General features: G+C 43.1%; 1 protein-coding gene across 2 annotated transcripts in view; it reads right to left on the minus strand.

Moving 5' to 3' along the window:
* The window catches only part of LOC124274050 (SH3 domain-binding protein 5-like), a 35,018-nt gene extending 14,048 nt beyond the window's left edge, over positions 1 to 20,970 (minus strand). Inside the window, exon 1 of one of the 2 annotated variants that reach the window (XM_046709380.1) lies at positions 20,586 to 20,970. In XM_046709380.1, the coding sequence (XP_046565336.1) occupies positions 20,586 to 20,642 (57 nt within the window). In that variant the 5' untranslated portion in view covers positions 20,643 to 20,970. Of the gene's footprint in view, positions 1 to 1,110; positions 1,251 to 20,585 lie in introns of those variants that run through there. The other variant, XM_046709388.1, reaches the window with a different exon arrangement.
* Positions 20,971 to 21,192: the final 222 nt, after the last annotated feature.

Here is a 21,192-nt window from a genome sequence, read left to right on the forward strand (position 1 = left end):
CTAGTCTAGTCCACAGGCCACCGGGATATGTAGTGTCATGTCAGTAGGTAACTGGGACACCCGGAGATAAGAAGCAATACCGCACACACACGAACTTCCCCGTGCCACTTCCGACGATGTGTCACTAACCACGACCTCATCGTGTCACTAACCACGACCTCATCGTGCGACCAAGTGTATTCATATCACAAAGGTCATGAGTGCAAATCCTAACTTAAGTGAGTGAGTATGGGTTTAAGCCGCTTTTAGCAACATTCCAGAAATATCAAGGCAGGGGACACCAGAAATGGGCTTCACACATTTAACCAATGTGGGGAATCGAACCTTCGAGGTGACGAGCGAACACTTTAACCACTAGGCTACCCAGCGCCACTCTTACACTTAAACAAGACAATCCGAAACTGACAGCCCCTCTGCTCGTGCTGCACGTGTTTGGACCATTTGTCATTAGACAATAGTGATAAGAAAAAAAAACATAAAGGTCATATGGATCATGATATGTTATATTCGTGCTATATCGTAATCTACCTCAAGATCGGAAAGAAATTTAAACAGTCATCAACGTCTGACCCTCCACCAGAAACATTTCCGGGTACGACTCAAAGGGCATAACTCGGGAAAATATAAAACCCGAAACATAGTGAAATTTGAGTGAAAAATAAAACGAATTCATGTCAGCTTTTCCAGATGACAGTTCTCAAAGGACCGATTGATTCATATCTACTATGTAACAACACTGATTATATACTGACAGGCAAAAACAAAGGAACACGGAACACCATTATTTGCTGTGGTACATGACAAGTGTGAATAGATCACGTCAACAGTTCAAGTCATTCAGTGCATTATGTGTAATTCTATCTGCTCATGTAAACTCTAAATGTACTACAGGCCTGTGGCCTTTTTAAGTACTAAAATAAAGATTGATATGTGTACTGTAATTTCGCCAATATCGGATATATTTTGGGAAAGAAACGAAATTTCTTAGCAAACCTTCCTGAGAGACGTAACTAAACTTCATTCGAAGAATAGATTTTCCTCGATCACGAAAACACCTCATCCTTCGTCAACCCAGTCCGTTAGTTTGAAAGACAACAGCTTACAGCCTACCTGTACACATCCTGTGGACTCCATCTTGTTAAACTGCTAGACTGAGAATAAACGTATTGTCAGGTCCGAACTGTACCATCTGAGATGACAGACACCGTCCTCACTGTGGCTCACACTGTCGCCAACATCAGCCGCGAGATGGGACAAAGGTTAAAGGTCATGAGTGATAACGGATAACGGTCATCACACGAGGGACCGTCTCAACACCATGAATGTCAATTAAATCAAGCGGCGCTGTCAATATTTCATCGCTCGTTCCCCATGGGGCGGTCGCGAATAAAACACCTTATCAGATAAAATGACGTTGCATAACGATTACATCGGTACTGTTGGGTTGATAATGAGGGAGTTGGATAACTGGAGTTTACTAGTGATGTACATTACGCCAAATAAAGTAGGTTATTTGTTATAAGTTATTGTTTATTTAAACCACCTGGTTCAAGTTGTACTTGGATGCGCATGAGCGTGGCAGCTTGATGATACAGTATTGGATTATATCTACCTATCATTTGCATCTATTGTGATCAGGTAACGTTTACGGCAGGTGTTGCTGGTTTTGTATAGTTATTCTATCATGTTTACAGATATAAAAGAGAATATACTGCCACCAGGTTTTAGCGAAATAAGCTTTGAAACTAATAATGACTAAGCGGTTTGAATGTAATATCACGAGAGTGCGGAGTGATGGTTTACGCTCGCTCGTCATGGGGAGTTTGACGCGTTATTGATGTAATTATTAGATATTAGGATGGCAAAAAGAATACATGTTGTGTTTGTATCGGGGATCGATCAACTTCCAATGCATTATCCTATTTGAGCCACGATGCAATTTTGTTTTAACCACCGACCAGCCGTTAACTATCATCACCTTGTTCGCTATGGATCCCAGCCTTTTTTAACCCTATTCCCCATGTTATCACCAGGCTGCCTATAAACCCTACCTCAACCATCACCGCAAAGTCACTCATCAGCCCAACGTTAACCATCACCCCTTTTTAACCATCGTGCCTTTGTTAACAGTCACTACTTTGCTATCAAGCCTACTATAAACCAACACGATCAATTGGTTAACCGTTAGCTCATCATTTAATACAGGCTCTATGCCAACCGCGGTCCTTCGTTAACCATCACCCCTAACTGGACTCTCATCCCTTCGTTAACCATCACCTCTGCGTTAACCATCACCCTTCCGTCAACCATCACCATCAGTGCTTCTGCTATCACACAAACGTGACCCTGGTATCATATCATAAAACAGAATGATTCACAGTCTCCCAGATACCAACGATCGTATCAGGTTCGTGATCAGACGCTACATCACGCCACAAGGTCAAGGTCAGGAGAACAAGGCGCCCTATTCTCCTGTAACGTTTATGTTAGCCAGTAACCTACTAGTAATTAAGTGTTTACGGTGTCGATTACAGCTGACCAACACTCCAGATTTAAACGTCAGCTTCAAACAAGTTCAGTACCATCATCGCTGTTAATGCCTGTCGCGCAATGCAAGAACCATGTTATACTCACTCAAACAAGTATTAGAACACCTACATATTTGAAGCAAGGCTACTACATATTATACTACACTACATCCACTTGGTCTTAAATACGCACTTTAATTTCATCGGTAACATAACGAACAGTGGACATCCAATGCCTCCAATATAGATAGTGGAACGACGTGTGAGTAAAAAACGCCATCCTCTTGTCAACCAGTGCCAGCTGGTTCAGTGCTTACAAGCCGAGGGCAAGCATTACTTCCGGCAACTTCCAGGCAACAAGGAATTTTGAACCAGCGGGTCAGACACTGCCGGGCGGTAAATAACGGTACTGACTCCCTTGTGGTGTTCATTTAATGAACTGGCACTCCTGGCTTTGAAGTTGGTTACCGTGATCACGGATTTAACAACGGGAAGTCCGTACTTGATCGCTACTGGACGAATTCTATTAAATCATCATTTATGTCGATTGTCTTCTCTTATTGTGTCCCACACAACACCTCATGTGTTCCCTTATTGTGCCCCACGAATTCTATTAATTGTGTCCCACACAACACCTCATGTGTTCATTTGTCCCACACAACACCTCATGTCGATTGTCTTGTGTTCTTATTGTGTCCCACACAACACCTCATGTGTTCCCTTATTGTGTCCCACACAACACCTCATGTCTTCTCTTATTGTGTCCCACACAACACCTCATGTGTTCCCTTATTGTGCCCCACACAACACCTCATGTGTTCCCTTATTGTGTCCCACACAACACCTCATGTGTTCCCTTACTTGTGTGATGGGTATATTTCTTTCTGCCCATCCATTACTGCAACGCTTTAGCCCTAAATGGAACATGCCTAGATATGTCCACAAGTTCTGAACTCCGCTTCTAGCTGGATGTTTAAATGTACATGTTGTTACAATAATAGATTCAGTTTTCAAAACTTTATATTTGTAGAGACGAAGCGTTAGTTTAACATGGAACACTGAAATCGCTTGTAAGTTCATCTCCATGATCCTTGCAAATGAATTAAATAAAGTGATCAATCTCAAATCTAAAATGAGGGGGGCGGTGGGGTAGCCTAGTGGTTAAAGCGTTGGCTCGTCACGCCGAAGACCCGGGTTCGAATCCCCACATGGGTACAATGTGTGAAGCCCATTTCTGGTGTCCCCCGCCGTGATGTTGCTGGAATATTGCTAAAAGCGGCGTAAAACCAAACTCAGTCAGTCAGTCAGTCTAAAATGAGAAGGTGTAGCAGGAAGAGGTCATAAATATACCGACTCAGTAGGCGTGGCGAGCACAAACAAATGACGGTTGATATTCAAAATTCCAACAAATTAAAGTCTTGAAGGTTTGATTTGTCCCTAAATATTAAGTCTTGTTATTGTTTAGATTTGATGCCTATTTTCTATTTTACAGAAATATATTTTGAATACAATAACTACAGTTCTGGGATTGACTGCAAGTCTAATCTGTCTGTCGAAGCGACGTCCTGCCATCATTAGTTGATTGGTAGTATTTGGACGCCTTACGTTGACAGCGCCCTATAGGTCGTGTCCAGCAGTATCCCCTCATGGCGTACGATTAGGGAAATGAAGGTCCCTTATCTAATTATGACAAGATGCGAATAAACGCACAGTCTACTGAAGCTGATAATGTCTACATGGCTTAACTTGACACGGCCACCACCATAAAGGGACATAACTCCGTCAGCATTAAGTCAATAAACATTTCTGTACTGTGAAATCACATTAACCCTGAAGCTGCTTAACGGGAAACTGTCTGGAATGTCCCGTTAATCCAGATAAAACCATTTCTCGTGAAATAGTCGAGTCATGGATACACGTGGTAATTACTATGTGTTCCCAAACGCCTGGAAGACAACCGGTTCATATGGATCCGGACAAACCAGAATTCAGTGTCTATAATACGAGAAGTTAAAAGTCGCATTAAACACTTAATGTTGTGCGTGCGTGTGTATGTGTATTTTTATGTACGTGCGTGTGTGATTGTACTTGTACGGACTTATGCTTGTGTGCTAACTACTGAAAAAAATAGGACGGTGGGGTAGCCTAGTGGTTAAGGCGTTCGCTCGTCACGCTGAAGACCCGGGTTCGATTCCCCACATGGGTATACAATGCCCATTTCTGGTGTCCCCCCGCCGTGGTATTGCTAGAATATTGTTAAAAGCGGAGTAAAACCGAACTCACTCACTGAGAAACCATGCACCGCAAATTTAACATGGATACTAACTTAGAGACGGCATATTGACTCTAAGCCAGAGAGTCGTCGTTTAGACAGAGTAATAACAAGTACCTAAATCTTTACGCCTGTTGGTATGACGTGGTCAGGGGATCAAATGTCCAACCTTCCTTTCTCCGGACAGACGCTTCAACAACTCAACCACGTAAGAGGGTTTGAAAATAACGAGGAACGTTCGACCACGTCAAGGACTGGTTGAACCAGACGTTTATTGTTGGTATGCAGTGACAAAGTCCGCGTTCACTTCTCGGAGCTTAAACACTCAAGGCATTAGTGAACAATTTATCGAAATGTTGTTGTTGTTTTTTTTGCTTTCTGGAAGAAATGGGGATAGATATGACGCATAGGTGACCAAAATGATGTTTGAAGCAGATCTTTATATCGACTTCTACCATATGTCCGTGTGTATTTAAGTGAACAATTGCCTTGCCTTTGCATACGTTAGTGTCACCGAACAGTTCACCTTTTCTAATCAGTAAAAAATGTTTCTGCCCCGCATCATCACTATTTGACATTGGTTCACATGCTAATGATACAATCGTAATCGTAAATTTTCATTCATTTATTTATGTTGAATTTTGCATTGTTGAGAGAGGAACTGAATGCATGAACTCCACGAACACATAACGCAGCAAAATTTTACCATCCATTAGTCCCTGGTTGTTTACTTAATAATAATAATAATAATATACAAATATGATAATAGACGTGCATTTGTAACGCGCCTTGTCAGTGTACAAGACACTCAAAGCGCTGACATGTTACGATCATTCTCTTTCTTACAGCGATCACACCAAGTCCTTTTCGTTCCATATGTACTTTGGGATTCAAACTAGAATACTGAGGTTGACGATCGAACACACTAACCACTCGACTAGCTTATTGGCCCTTAACACGATGATAGCAGTTATAATACATGTACGCAGTGATTATATAGGATCAGTGACTCATAGATGAGTGTATACCTGGCACCAGATGGCGCTGTGTCACGTCGACAGCTGCATCTACTCTGCATCCTCCGCAATCTCCTACCCAGAGTTCCATGCGGCAAGCCAACATAGTATCTCTGCCACAGGCCAGAAAAATGTGACGATTCGTCACATCTTGCACCGAGTCTATTTTTGACGAGTCTACACAACTAATTAAACATCTTTGAAAGAATGGTTTAGTTTCATTGAGAAAATATCCAAAAACATGTAACACTATTTCGATTTTCGTAGCGATCCTTTGTTTACATAGGTTGTACGGCTCCACGTGCTGTCATCGAAGCTGATGGAGAGCAAACGATGCAGCCAGTTTGATGTACTGTCATAGACCTTACTGTCGCAGTTGTGGAAGAATATATATGTAACAATGTAAAACATTATGAAGAGAGCGCCGAAAAGCTTTCGTGAGTCCAGTCTCTTTTTATTATGAATATGCACGTTTGATAACAAACAAGAGAAAAGTCCGGTCACGTGATATGCAAACTAGCCTGTGGCGGTGATGTTATGTTAAGTCATCGCTGTGCCGGAGTGTGCATCCTCCGACTATGAGTTATTCAGTATTAGTAGCCGTTTGGCGAGATGCGTCAACCCAACACAAACAAATCCAATTACAGCCCACCTGCTACATACCGACTTTAAAGATGTGCTAGTAGCTGACGACTTGTTGTCTTCATGACAGATATCCAGACCGTTAACTGAATTCCTACGTTCTGACTTGAAACATGTGCTATTAGCTGACGACTTATTGTTTTCATGACAGGTATACGGGCAGTTCAGCGAACTCTCCCTTTCTGAACTAAAACATGTGCTAGTTGATGACGACTTACTGTCTTCATGACAGACACCAAGACCGTTAAGCGAACTCTTACTTTCTGACTTAAAACAGGTGCTAATTGTCGACGACTTATTGTCTCTAACAGAAATATCACATGCGTAAGCAGAACTGTACTTGTTGAAAATGCCAGGACGTTGCTCGCGAACTCCCAGAGCTCGTTGTCGCCGAGATGGTGCGAGATGATCTCATTGCACTCTCGGTACAGATGAACTGGGAATAGGATTACTCTGCGGGCGACCAGATTTAAGCCGGACACAATAACCCTGGATCTTTTGAAATGACTTAATCTGATAAAAAAACCCATTTCAAACAGATTGTAAAAAGGTTCTAATCGGATATGGGTTTTAAAAAAACAAAAACAAAGTACAATGGCATCACTAAACCGATTCGACATTGATTTTCTTGTTTGTGAGGTTGTATTGTTGAGGTTTGTTGTTTGAGAGAGTGACAATATCACTGCGGGGGACACCAGAAAAGTGCTTCACACATTGATCCCATGAGGGGAAACGAACCCGGATCTTCGGCGTTACGAGCGAACGCGTTAACCACTAGGCCACCCCACCGTCCCCAATCTGTATGACTGACTGACTGACTGAGTTTAGTTTTACGCCGCTTTTAGCAATATTCCAGCAATATCACGGCGGGGGACACCAGAAATGGGCTTCACACATTGTGCCCATGTGGGGAATCGAACCCGGGCCTTCGGCGTGACGAGCGAACGCTTTAACCACTAGGCTACCCCACCGCCCAATCTGTATGACTTTTAGTATACGTAATCAACCAAGTTATGAAACCTGGCCACCCAATCCCCAAACATGGAATACTTGGGAGGACAGATACCCTTTCAGAACATTTACTTCTAAAGTCAATTGTGTAGCCCAGTTGGTAAAGCTTTCGCTCGTCTGGCCGAAGACCAAGGTTCGATAGGTTCGATAGGTTCGATAGGTTCGATACCACACATGGGTTTACTTTGCGAGTCATATTCTTGGCGACCGTGTACTGACACACTTTAACCCTTCATCGTTATATTACATCACTCAGTATATCCGGTTGTTGTGGCTGTTGCACAATGACGTTCTGCACAAAGACGCCGCGCTGACGACGCCGTGAGTTCATCAAAGCACGTCTCGCCGGAAGCAGTAACCTGAGTTTCCGTCAATCACTTCCCTTCTCAATTCATTTATGACGCCGTAATTAACGTTCAGAAAGGAGTTGCCACGGGCAACGAAAAATAGAAGCCGTTACATCGGAACTGACGACATAACACTTATTTGACGTGGACTCTTCACACGCCGGACAGCGGCGTCTTGCATCGACTACAGCAGGAGTGACAATGGTGTTTTTATAACTATCACGGCACTGGAAAGGGCATCATCAAAACACAAATAGAAGGCTCCTTCGGATCTGAAATGTGTTTTTTGCGTAGAAGCACTCAATGCCGTTAACGTATGCCATTATTACCTTACAGGGTTTTCTATTTCAGGAAACAGCCTGGCTTTGTGTAATAGCTGCAAATCAAGACATAATGGGCCTTTTCGCGTGAAAACAAAACAACGGTACTTTCCAAATAACTCATTACCTGGCAACATCAACAATGCCAGCAGTTGTCGATAAAACTAAAATCGGTTTTAATTCTGTCACCCTTGGGCAATGTTTGCAAACTTCGCACTAATTCAATACCGACAAGGTGACTTCAAATTACCATTGCACAAACGCTTTCGGCATCTTCTGAGTTTTCGGAGTAAAAAACAAATCATGTCTGACAAAATCTTCGATAAGATGCTTTCTTCTTTGTTATTGTTTGAAGATGCCATAACGTTAGCAGTGTGTGAATGTAAATGTATGCCGCATTGCCTTGACGCAGAAAGGGCTTCATCCGAGCAGAATAACTCATGGATCACCTGTTTTAACAAAGTGAGCGCCATATTTAGGTCACTTTTCCGCTATTATAAGACGGTTTCCTCTCTGAAGTAACGTTTCCAAGTCAGTCCTAAACGGCACGTCGCTCAATTAAATTCTAAATTCTATGCGATAAGTGAGTGAGTGAGTTAATATTTAACGTCACATCGGCAATTTTTCAGCCATATCGTGACGACTATGCGATAAGGGATAGCGGGGTAGTCAAGTGGTTAAAGCGTTCGCCCGTCACTCTGAGGTCAGGGTTCGATTCCCAACATGGGTGTGATGTGTGAAGCCCATTTCTGGTGTCCCTCGTCTGGATATTACTGGAATACTGCTATGAGCGAGATTCGCTCGTTCATTCACTAGGTGATGATAAGTAAACTCATATCATGAGTTACTGTGGTTTTCGCAATATCCCAACGTGAAGGGCCTCAACCATTGTGGCCATGTTTGGACTTGAACCTTGATTATGGTAGTGATGAGAGTCATTTCCACCGCGGTGACAAGAAAGGGGGCTAATTTCCGAAAATAATTGGAGCTTGACCAGGAACAAGGCTTTGATCGCCTCCATTTAAAACTATCAACGCCATATTCTAAACGCGGCAGACCTCGGGAATTGAAATACTTCTTTGTTCACATCTACGCTAGCAAACACGATTTTAGGCATGGTGTGGTTAATTTATGCGCATCTGGCATTCGAATCCATGATCATCGGATCCTTACACGGGTAAGGGGCGCAACTCGACTGGACAAATTGTAGCCAAGACGCGGTACGTCCTGCCCTGTTATGTGTTAGAAGGGCAGTGACTGCCAGTACAACGAGTAAGACGGGAGAGGGAAGGGGGGTTGATGACGGGGAGGTGATGTGTCATCTGTCACACTGCGGGGTTACAGAGGATGGTCTCTCCTTTGATCCCAGTCTGTGAATTAACGTTGACCCTTAAACAAGCACGAACCCTGAAACAGGGACATCAACCGTCAATGGCCTTGCGGTCAGTGGTTCGAGTGACCGAGTAACATTTGTGATTGAAAAACACATTGTGGAACTGTCATTGTTGACTATTCACATTAAAAATTGACTTCAAAATGTCTGTGTTTTACTTTGGAGGGTTTAACGTACAAATCGGTGCTCTGTGGTTCGTACATCCAGGTAGTGCCCGCTGGTGGTTGATAGCATGAGCACTGATTACACTTGTAAAATGGCAGACACGCGTAAAATCTGCCTACGCGAACGCAACAGAGCGTTGTGTACAAGGGGCGTTTCCTGCCCGAAATCATGGAGTGAGTTGTATTTCAAGCCGCTGTTACCAATATGTCAGTAATATCACGGCGGGGGACACCAGATATGGGCTTCACACATTGTACCCTTGTGGAGAATCGAACCCGGGTTTTTTGCGTGACGAGCGAACGCTTTAACACAAGGCTACCCACCGTCCCGAAATCCTCATGGAGAACTATAGGTTGAGATAAGCGCCCAGACAAGCTGATCCAGAAGGAATGCAGGGGCTGCGTATCCCATTTTTTCAGTAATTCATCAAGATATAATGTGTTGTTGTTGACTTTGTGACTAAGATATAGTAAAGTATACGACAGTGGAATCCCGCTTATTCGGACACAAGATTTCCGGCAACCTCGACAACCGGACGACAAGCGAAATACATACACTATACTACACACTACATAACACGCTTCAGTTATCACAAGGGGGTGGTGAGGTAGCCTAGTGGTTAAAGCGTTCGCTCGTCACGCCGAAGACCCGGGTTCGATTCCCCACATAGGTACAATGTGTGAAGCCCATTCCTGGTGTCCCACGTCGTGATATTGCTGGAATATTGCAAAGCGGTGTAAAACTAAACTCACCCACTCATTTATCACGAAATCAGAAAAATGCGAGTAAACACAAGAGTCCGGATAAGCAAGGTTCGACTGTAGAAAAACAAATTCGAAAAATGGAAGGCAGTGTGTTGCCATACCGACAAGCCATGACAGATAAACTATAGTCATTTAAAAATACTGGTTGTTCTTTAAAGGCACTATATCACACCACACTTCTCTAAAATAAATAATGCATTTCTCTCAATAATACTAAGTATCTGCCCCCAAGGAAGCTACCATATAATTTATTTTTTACAAAATACGTATGTATTTAGATTACAATATTGAATTAAAAAGTTCGAATGAATTAATGCAACGTTGCATTAAGTCGACTCACTCGCCCCCTCTCGGCAGAACATTATTTCAAGCGAACCCCACAGAGTTATGTCCCTTGGAGCGCTCTTTACGAATATCCTTGTGATTGAAACCAGTTCGGCAAACACCGACAACACCGCGTACGACAGTTTTCGAGGTACGGAGCAATTGTTTACATTCCATGAATGGCAAGTGTTCTCTGTTTGGAAGCTGTTCGCCTCGGAGTTTCATTTATCGATTTGAGGCAAGTCTTAAAAGATAATGAGTCGTTTATTGCATCAATAGGAAGCAAAAGTGAGTGCATATGCCCCAATATATATACTACAGGCCAAAATATTGTCGAAAATGTGTGACATTGTGCCTTTAACGTCTTTTGAGTGGTATTGGAATCACTGGAACAGAAACTTGAGAATATCGTCCCTTCCAGCAAAGTGTCAAGACATTGTAATTACTAGAAGGTAAACAGAAGGTTCAACATAACCCTGAGGGGATACAGACTGTCCTAGATGTCTGGTTGTCTTGTACATCAGCTGGGCGAGCCTGCCCAGACCTTCACAGAGGTCGTGACCCCGGACACTGGACGTGACCCACTGAGTCTACATCGACACATTGCAACATCCACGTGTTAATTGACCACACCGTGCACGAGTATCGACATGTCGTGCAGCACGATCGGTCCATTTGTCTGTTGGATTTAGAGGTTAAGTAGAAGACGTTTCCTTGCGGCTCAGAGCGTCAACAAAAGACAGATTCTGTAAGGGGTGGGGCACTCTGTAATCTCACTAATATGCACACTGGGTTTATTGAAGGCGCTGGGCTTAATGAAGGGAGTCGTGCCAGTCTAGAGAAGGATGATCGGATTCACAGGAGTATTTCTAGATTTCCAAATTCCCCAGTAGATCGGGCGTAATCCGGATTACTGTTAGCTAAATCATGACAAGATACTAATGAAGAGCCGTATTGATCGGCGAGACTTAATTTGACGCTACTCGCATCTCTCTGGTGTATGGAACTCGTGTCTCGCTACTCCTGCAGGTTGCAGAAGGGGCAGAGGTGACAAAATTGACAAAAGCTCAAGCGCAATAGTGCAAAAAAGATTTAAAAATGCCAAGATTAAAATGCTACTGAACGAAATATCGCCATTGGACGTAGGGGAGTTCCAGTCTGCAGTTGCAAGACACTTTTGTATGATTTGCTCTCTCTCTCTCTCTCTCTCTCTCTCTCTCTCTCTCTCTCTCTCTCTCTCTCTCTCTCTCTCTCTCTCTCTCTCTCTCTCTCTCTCTCTCTCTCTCTCTCTCTCTCTCTCTCTCTCTCTCTCTCTCTCTCTCTCTCTCTCTCTCTCTCTCTCTCTCTGTAAATGGCCGCAATGAACCAAACACTCACATTGCAGCACATCCTCACAGGTACCCATGTTACAGCTGGGTGAACTGAGACAATGTGGATCTAAGTATCTTGTCCAAGGATCTACGCAACCTAGGAGCCTCCGCCGGGGATCGAACCCGGGCCTTCAGCGTAATAGGCAGACACCTTACCACTGCACATTATGGCCTGATTAAAATGTCCATCATGTCATCAGCTTAATGGTGAAGCCCGTGTCATGCCGACAATATCTTATTCTCATCTGTTTTTGTAATTTTTTGCTTAGTTTCCACTTTCAAATTTCGGGTTAGTGAAATATATTGTGATATAGAAATTTTCAGACATAGTTAGTACGACTGGCTAGCGAAATTTGGAAACTGTTTCGAACACTGAATACACACTCACCACGACATGGTTAACATGGGAACGGTCTTAATGACGATTGCTGTGTCAGAGGTTTCATCACGGTCCCCATGAGATATAGGAGTGAGGTTTTACGATGCTTTTAGCAATATTCCAGCAATATCCCGGCGGGGAACCACCAGAAATGGGCTTCACACATTGTACCCTTCTTGGGAATCGAACCCAGGTCTTCGGTTCGACGAGCAGGAGCTTAACCACTAGGCTACCCAGTTGCCCAAAATCTAGGCGTGGAATGATTTGATATGGGTTTTTAATGTGGCGTTAACAATTATTGTACTCACACCTCTCATGCACGTGTGTGCGTGTGTGCGTGTCTGTGGTAATGCCGGTTTTACATTTCAAGCCCGCTGAAACACAATACCGCAGTTAAACATGGATAGCCTAATCAGCAACAGTATATTGACTCCAGAGCAGACCAGGGCCTAGATTTTCGAAGCTCTCTTTGCGCTAAGATAGTCGTAAGTTAATGTTAATGTATGGCACTTACGACTATCTTAGCGCTAAGAGAGCTTCGAAAATCTAGGCCCAGGGGCCTGTTTCACAAAGCGATCGTAGCTACGACTGTCGTAAGTTAAAGTATGGGCCGTTTACAAACTGTTAAAGACTGAGAAGTATCTTTGGGAACGGGGCGGTGGGGTAGCCTAGTGGTTAAAGCGTTGGCTCGTCACGCCGAAGACCCGGGTTCGATTCCCCACATGGGCACAATGTGTTAAGCCCACTTCTGGTGTCCCCCGCCGTGATATTGCTGGAATATTGCTATAAGCGGCGTAAAACTAAACTCAGTCAGTCAGTCTTTGGGAACACTGTGGTAACTTCTTTTCAGATCCCTTGTCTCACATCATAACGCCATGTGAATATACATCTGAAGTGCGGGATGATCTGTGGTGCGCACTTGCCAATATTGGACCAATTGACTCTTGTGTTTTTCTTCACAATATGTCTGAAGATGACCTGACTCTAAATCTATTATCCTGCAATTCTAACTTCACTTTAAGTGAAAGTGATAGATCACAATTCACACTGACTGCTGTACGGTACGTGTACAAGATGTGTACTACGTACTACAAAACACAAACTGTCTTCCAGCACTGATGGAAAAAAGACCAAGTCACTCTCTATTTCTGATGTAAATTTATAATTTTCATTGTATTCCTGATGTAATCCTTGATTGTAAGAGCTCTCCGCAATGGAGGATAATATATATACAGCCCTCACGACGCCACTGGGGACACGACATCAACGACACTGCCTCATCAATGTACATCAGAATCCCTGCAGTCCATGGTAAAGCTCATTAGGAGATATTGTATCCTCATGTAGATGGATTACCGCGAGTCAGTCCCATACATATCTATCCCAAACTGACTACGGATTCAATCATCGTAAATCTTTTATTCGCCAAGTACACTAAATTTGATTACGAAGCCACTGCGCATGTCCAAACCTATTTCAAAACGAGGACGCGACCATTAACTGCATTAAACCAATAACGTGAAATAGCAACCGATAACATGAAATAGATACATACAAGTGATTGCATTGCTGCAACACAAAAACTCTATCGTGTTCCTCTCAAAATAATTAAATAATATTTGATATTTAAATAATCTATTAACAAAAAGGTAATAAAAGTTTGAGCTAATTCAGCTTCCACAGGTGATCCATCGTCACATCGTGAACATCGTCGACATGACAACGACATCAGCAACGGATACAACGAGACGATAATCGATTACAGAACCAGAACCACGGCAGTTGCAGTATATTGTGTCGACAGCATAACGTGCAGCTGTGTGCATACCAACGCTGATTAACCTGTGCATATGTTTCATTTTGTCAACAATATACATAGGTATACATGTGGATGTGTGAATGCATGCACATAAATATGCATGTAAGTCGCTAGTGCTGCATGTCATGTTTTACAGATTCACATAGCGATAAATCCCACTAGAATGATGAATGTATGCATGCGTGTGTGCCCGCATATAATGCTTTTTCAGTTGTCATAGCAACATATGATTTTCATATGTTCGTGTAATTTCAGCCGTTGGGTGTAACGTGATATCACATGAGGATGCTCTAAGTATGCATCTGTAATGAGTGAGTGAGGTTTTATGCCGTATTTAGCATAATTCCAGCAATATCACAGCTGGGGACACCAGAAACGGACTTCACACATTGTACCCATATGGGGAATCGAACCCGGATCTTCGGTGTGACGAGAGAACACTTTAACCACTAGGCTACCCCACCGCAAGAAGACACGCGGGAAGGGTGGGTTGGGAAATAATACCAAAGAGTGATTGAGTGAATATTGCTGAACGCAGCTTCAGCAACCCTGCATATACTCGAGGAGGGGGCTGGGGGGAATCGAAGTCAGCTGACTGAAGTGTAAATGAAAAATGTGGATATCATGATAAAAGCTCTTGGGAAATTACCTCACTTCACTTCATATTTTCACTCCATAAAACATTGATGTTTCCATAATTCATGATAGTGAAGCACGGACACGATTAATATTAATTGAATAATATCGTGAAAAAGTTATCACAATCTGTCATTGTCCTAAAACCTATCTGTACGTAATCTCACCAAGACAGCACGTGTATACATAAACATGTCTATTATGATGACGAAGGGGGGATGGGGTAGCCCTGTTGTTATAGCGTTCGGTCCTCCACATGGGTACAATGTGTGAAGCCCATTTCTGCTGTCCCTTGCCACGATGTTGCTGGAATATTGCTAAAAGCGGCGTAAAACTATACTCATTCACTCAATCTTATGAAGATGTATTTCGATCTACTGTGAAGGCGAAGTCAAATCTACTACGAAAACGTGATCTATCTGTATTAAGGTGTATATATGAAGTCAAAGTCAAATCTACTATGAGGACGTGGTCTCTCTCATAAAGACGTTGACGTCTGTTATGAAGACTTAACCTCTATCACGAAGACACGGCTTATCAGCCATGGCAACTAGCGAGTGAGTATTGTTTTACACCGCTTTTAGCAATATTCCAGCAACATCACAGCGGGGACACCAGAAATAGGCTTCTTCACAAATTGTACCCATGTGGGGAATCGAACCCGTGACGAGCTAACGCTTTAACCACTAGGCTATCCCACCGCCCTCCATGGCAACGAGAAGGCCACACTGACACGGCAATGAAAAGACGATATCAGTAGATGCGCGCGAGATATATACAATGCCACGTGGTGACTGCCACGTGAACTCAGGGCGTGGCAAATACTCGACATTTCAGATACCACATAACGGATTATTGCCGGTGATGTTTGTCCTGATCAGGTCGTGTTTACAGTATTAGAGGCAAGCACGGAAACCTGGTCGGTATACCTGCTGTTGGAGCTGTGAGGACGTTAACAGAGCGAGTTCACGATCGCAGTCAGAAACATGCGCAATCACGGACGGCTATAAACATTTGGGTCAGGAGCAGTCGGGCGCCAATGACTGACAGCATGAGCATCGATCCACGACTTTGATCTCGTGGTCCTCATCATACGACTTGCCCTTCCCAAGTGTGTGTGGGGTTGGGGAGGGTGGGGGTTTAGCCTAGTGGTTAAAGCGCTAGCTCGTCACGCCGAAGTCCCAGGTCCGATTCCCAAGAAACAATGGTTCACACTTATTAAATTTAGACTGACTGACTGAGTTTGGTTTTACGCCGCTTTTGGTAATATTCCAGCAACATCACGGCGGGGAACACCAGAAAATGGGCTTCACACATTGTACCCATGTGGAGATATTCGAACCCGGGTTTTCGGCGTGACGAGCCAACGCTTCAACCACTAGGCTACCCCACCGTCCCAATTAAATTTAGAACATGTTTAGAACTGTACTACAATGAAAGGTAATGTGTATGATAGCATGGCTCTTGGGGAATTACGTGCATTTTTCCATTGTAAGTATTTAAAAAGCTGTTGATATGATTTGTTACCAACATGTAATCACACAGAACCAAACATGCCAATATACCACTGCTTATTAATACTAGAAAGTGTGTTCAATGAATTACATACTTTTTTCATACTACATTCATACATATATGTCCGTTAAATGAAACATACATAATCCTTTTGACGTGTAACTTACATATATTCATGTACGACCTACATATGCCACAGACTGTGGACAGAAAAGTAAATAAGCCACAGGAATACGTATGTGCCTGCATACTGTGTTCACAAACAATCAAAGTCAGTAGGTTACGGTTGACTAACTCTACAGGTGCTTCCCCAGACCTTTCAAATTCTGAGTCACGTTTTGAGCGAACTGTGAGACAAGCTGTTGACAATGGATGTCCCTTCGCGGTCCAGTTCACACACCTGCAAACAGCAACCTGGTCGAGGTGTAGACTGGACCCAGTCGCCGTCTCCAAATATTAAAACAAATCCGAGGTGAGTAAACCGCTCTGAAGAGTCCCAGCTGATTGCGCAAGGCGGGCATAATCAGAAATCTACTTTTCAAACACGTTCTTGATGATATCACTGACTGCTTGTTAGTCGAAGATATCTAATGTTGTTTTCTACGAAATATAGAGGCTATATAAAGTCTATGTTTGAAGTGGTTCACAGACACAAACACGCGACATCGCGTCATTCTAAATAATAGAAATGTTATACAAGTAAATATTTGTTATGAAAGAATTTCAAATATTTTGATCCGCGAAGTAAATTAATGCTTAACGGTCGCTATACTTCTGACTGATTTAACTAGCATTATTGTGTAATCGCCTCAATTCATAGATCAGCCATTAAGTCCTTTAAAAATCTAAGATAAGAATACCACTCCCCACCCCCTAACCCAAGTAGGTGAGCGAGTGAGTATGGTTTTACGCCGCGTATAGCAATATTCCAGCAATATCACGGACACCAGAAATGGGTTTCACACATTGTACCCATGTGGGGATTCGAAACCGGATCTTCGGCGTGACGAGCAGACGCTTTAACCACTAAGCTACCCCACCGCCCCCATAATGAAGTTGGATAAATGTTGTCTCCCTTTGCCACGTTGTAGAGATTAGACCTAACATTGCTTCAGTGTATTTCGTGTCCCGTACTGTTCTTTCTTAATTTTGTATCCCATAACTATAATTAAAAAACATCAAATCTTGTACAAAAAATAAACCTTTTTTTTAATTTGAAAGATGTACTCGTACGAGTAAAACATGATCAACGTTTACGTCAAGGCCAAGGCTGCCGCCATGTTGTGTTTCATCACGTGATAATCACGTGTCCAATGCTAGTTCCAATGTTGATTCTTGACAGAGATACTGTGTATGATTGAGGCGAGTCGGTGACAGGTTGTGGTCACTTGTATGCCAGCCAAGGCGACATATCTACAGCCCCGTGTCAGCTGACTGTGTGACCTAGGGGGTATTAACATAAGCCTTGTCACAGAACGTAAGATGCTCATGACCGCTGAGTAAAATCCGTATTCTGGCCTGCATTCCATCACGGCAATATACGTGAGAAGTGATCTAAGATGAAGTCTCAATAGTGGTCAGTTAATCGATAACCAATCAGTCATATTTGATCTGTTTGAGAAGACAGCTAATATTTCTCTTTGACATTACTGGCTGAGAAAAAGTAATGGCTGTATGTGCGTTTCTTTGGGGGAATTGCACTGTAGGGGTTCATCATTGCGACCATATTAAGACGGGTATCGGATGGGTTGCTGATGTAATCATGTCCATAAGGTTGCTAAGCACCCCGATCCGTGTTTAGCAGCTTCGTTCTATGAATGGACTGCAAGCTCGTCAGCGACCACAAGTTTAATCGTTTGGGGTAAGACAGGGTGATGCGCTCTTACCTCCTGCGTTATCGAGAAAAGGGAGTTCGGAAAAACGGATTGCCGGGCGAATGCTTTAACCATAAAAACCCTCAATCATAATTCACACATTGCTGCTTCAGTAGAACTGAAACCTACCCTAAACTGAAAACATTCATCGCCCATTTTGACCATACAATCCCCATTTTGTGTATTTAACATTTCGGTTCCCTTAAACTTTCTTCGGAAATACAATGGAAAAAACTACCATGGATCTTACTGTGATGATGATCAAACAGATGCCTTGAACGTTTATTGCGCTACATGAATATTGTAAACATGACATTTTCACATAAGTTTATGTCGACACGTACATACATTGACGTAAATGTATATCGAAGTCTACGGTAACATTAAATTATATAGGAGATTGTTTCCTCTGGTACAAATACGGATGTCCTTTGAGGACGTAGCCATGCGTGGCATACATCGTGCAAGCACCCCTTTGATCATAACATTAGTCACAAAGACCAAAGACCACTTACATACAATCTATTCTTCCGAACATATATTTAAGTGCGATGGTTCTACTTCTCCCACGCTCTGGTTGCCATAGACTGCTTGTGTTGTGAGTTATATACTCAACAAAATAAATTTAGGAACATGAATATTTTTTGGATAATTATTCACATTGTACGCTCAGTTTTCGCCACAAAAACATACCCCTTTTTAATCACAATCTAAGGAATTTTATGTTCAGTACAGTGCAATACTCGAGTATGTTTTTACGCCGTTTTGTAGAAATATTTCGTCAGTATCACAGTTAGGAACCCAAACTTCAGCGTTGTGAGCTACCCTTCCGCCCCTACAGACCATAATCACCTCATGTCGTCAAGAAAGGAGGTAGCTGAAAATTAAACAGCTGCTGAGTGAATTCTGTCGCTATCTTGACAACAACTTTCGGTTATATCACGACGTCAGCTTGGTGTCGCAAGAAATCCCAAAGTGATGCATGGCACAATAAGTGCGAACCTGGAATTCGAACCCATCATCATAGTATTCTGGTACGTCTAAGGGAGGGAACTCTGCACAGCGAATGTCTGAAGCGAGGGAGATTATACAATTGGATTGGTACATTGTATTGGTTGAGTACTGTTCGTATAGCTATCCCATTTCATCCACACTGGAATGAATGGACGGGCGATAGTCGAACACACGGGCCATCTGTCCTGTTACATTGTGAACTGCTCTCTCAAGGTCAGATATCCTATTTCACGTGTCATGTGTAATGTACAGTATATAACCCATAACAAATTCAAACTCCACACCACCACCCCACACAGCCCCTCGAACCACCCTCCTCCATCTCCCACCCACTTCCTACTCGCCACATCTGGCAAGCTGTAGATCTTAAAGTACATCCTTTGAAAGCTCACACCACCTTTGTGGTGTATCGATCGAAGCACACCTGAGAAAGGCGACAGCCCAGGACAGAACATACACCGCATTACTATACTCGGTTAATATATGTCCATGATAACATATTTCACTCGTCTACCCTGCCTCCACATCGACGGTGACATTCCTGGACGACACTGTTTACACAGCAAGAGACTTAAGTGACAGCTAGCTCCTTTAACATGATAAAAACACAGATTGTCCCAACAAGATGTTTCTAAGTATTCTGTTTATGCAATACCGTTCACCTTCGCAAGTGTTAACCACGTATTACCATAATCATTATTTCTATTGCTTGTCAGATGTTTCAATTGCTTTCAAATGTGTATATGTACTGCCTGGGGCGATAATAAAGGAAATGCTAAATGATTGTATGTGTGACCTGCTTGCTTATACCACGACACTTAAAAAACCCACATATATGCAACAGGATGCAGAAGTGATATTGAAAGAATGTTTGCTCGAATTGAGGTCTCCTACAGTGAACCTGCCCACGTCATCGGGGCCCCACGTGTGTATTGCATGTTAAGCATTGTGACAAATCAACGTCAATATTTATAAATATGTCAATCATTAAATAAGTGTTTACTTACATGTGACAGTTTTAGAAGTGGGTTTGAAATCCAGAATTTAATCTGATTAATATATGACCAGCTTATGAAAGGCGTTATGGAGTTGGGGGCGTATCGTGAGGAATTCAAAACCTGTAAACAAACACCGCGAATGAGGCGAGAAGTGTCACGGCAACAACATAACATACCCGCTGACAATGAATTTCTTACCTGAATTCTTGGATCCAGGTCGTCATTGACGTCCACGTCGTCGCCCATGTCGTCCATTCTGCTGTCCAGACAAGAAACTAGCCGCTGTCCACAGTCTGACCACACATGGGTCCGCGTTCACTCAACTCCCTCCTCCTCGCTGTTCTTTGAGACAGTCACTCACAGCGCGACCCGTCACGATCAGCTTTCAACTCTGACCTGTGACATAACTTCACCTTTGACCTACATGGCACGGCATGGTTTCCCGCCCTGGTTAAACTAAAACAATAGCCCGTGTGGCCGACCGATCGTGGAATGCGCTACACTACAGCAGCCGAGATACGACAGGAATTTGTAGATTATTGTAATTACAGTCAGAGCGACGTGTTTTGAAATGCCAGGCTAGCCCGGCGACTGCTGTGACAACCATATCGATTGTGATATACATGTACCTACACTGGAAGTGCTGATGACTGGGCGCGTCACATCAATGCCCGATCTTGATTGACAGACGCATTGTACTACGACATGGTAAACACTGACATAGGTATATTGTGAAGGTTAACTACAGGTTATGGGGTCATGATGGGGACACGTGAGCTGGGCGAATTCGTGGACTGGATGATAA

This window comes from Haliotis rubra, unplaced genomic scaffold (assembly GCF_003918875.1).
Source record: "Haliotis rubra isolate DU_JTF1 unplaced genomic scaffold, ASM391887v1 Scf104, whole genome shotgun sequence".
Taxonomy (NCBI): Eukaryota; Metazoa; Mollusca; class Gastropoda; order Lepetellida; family Haliotidae; genus Haliotis; species Haliotis rubra.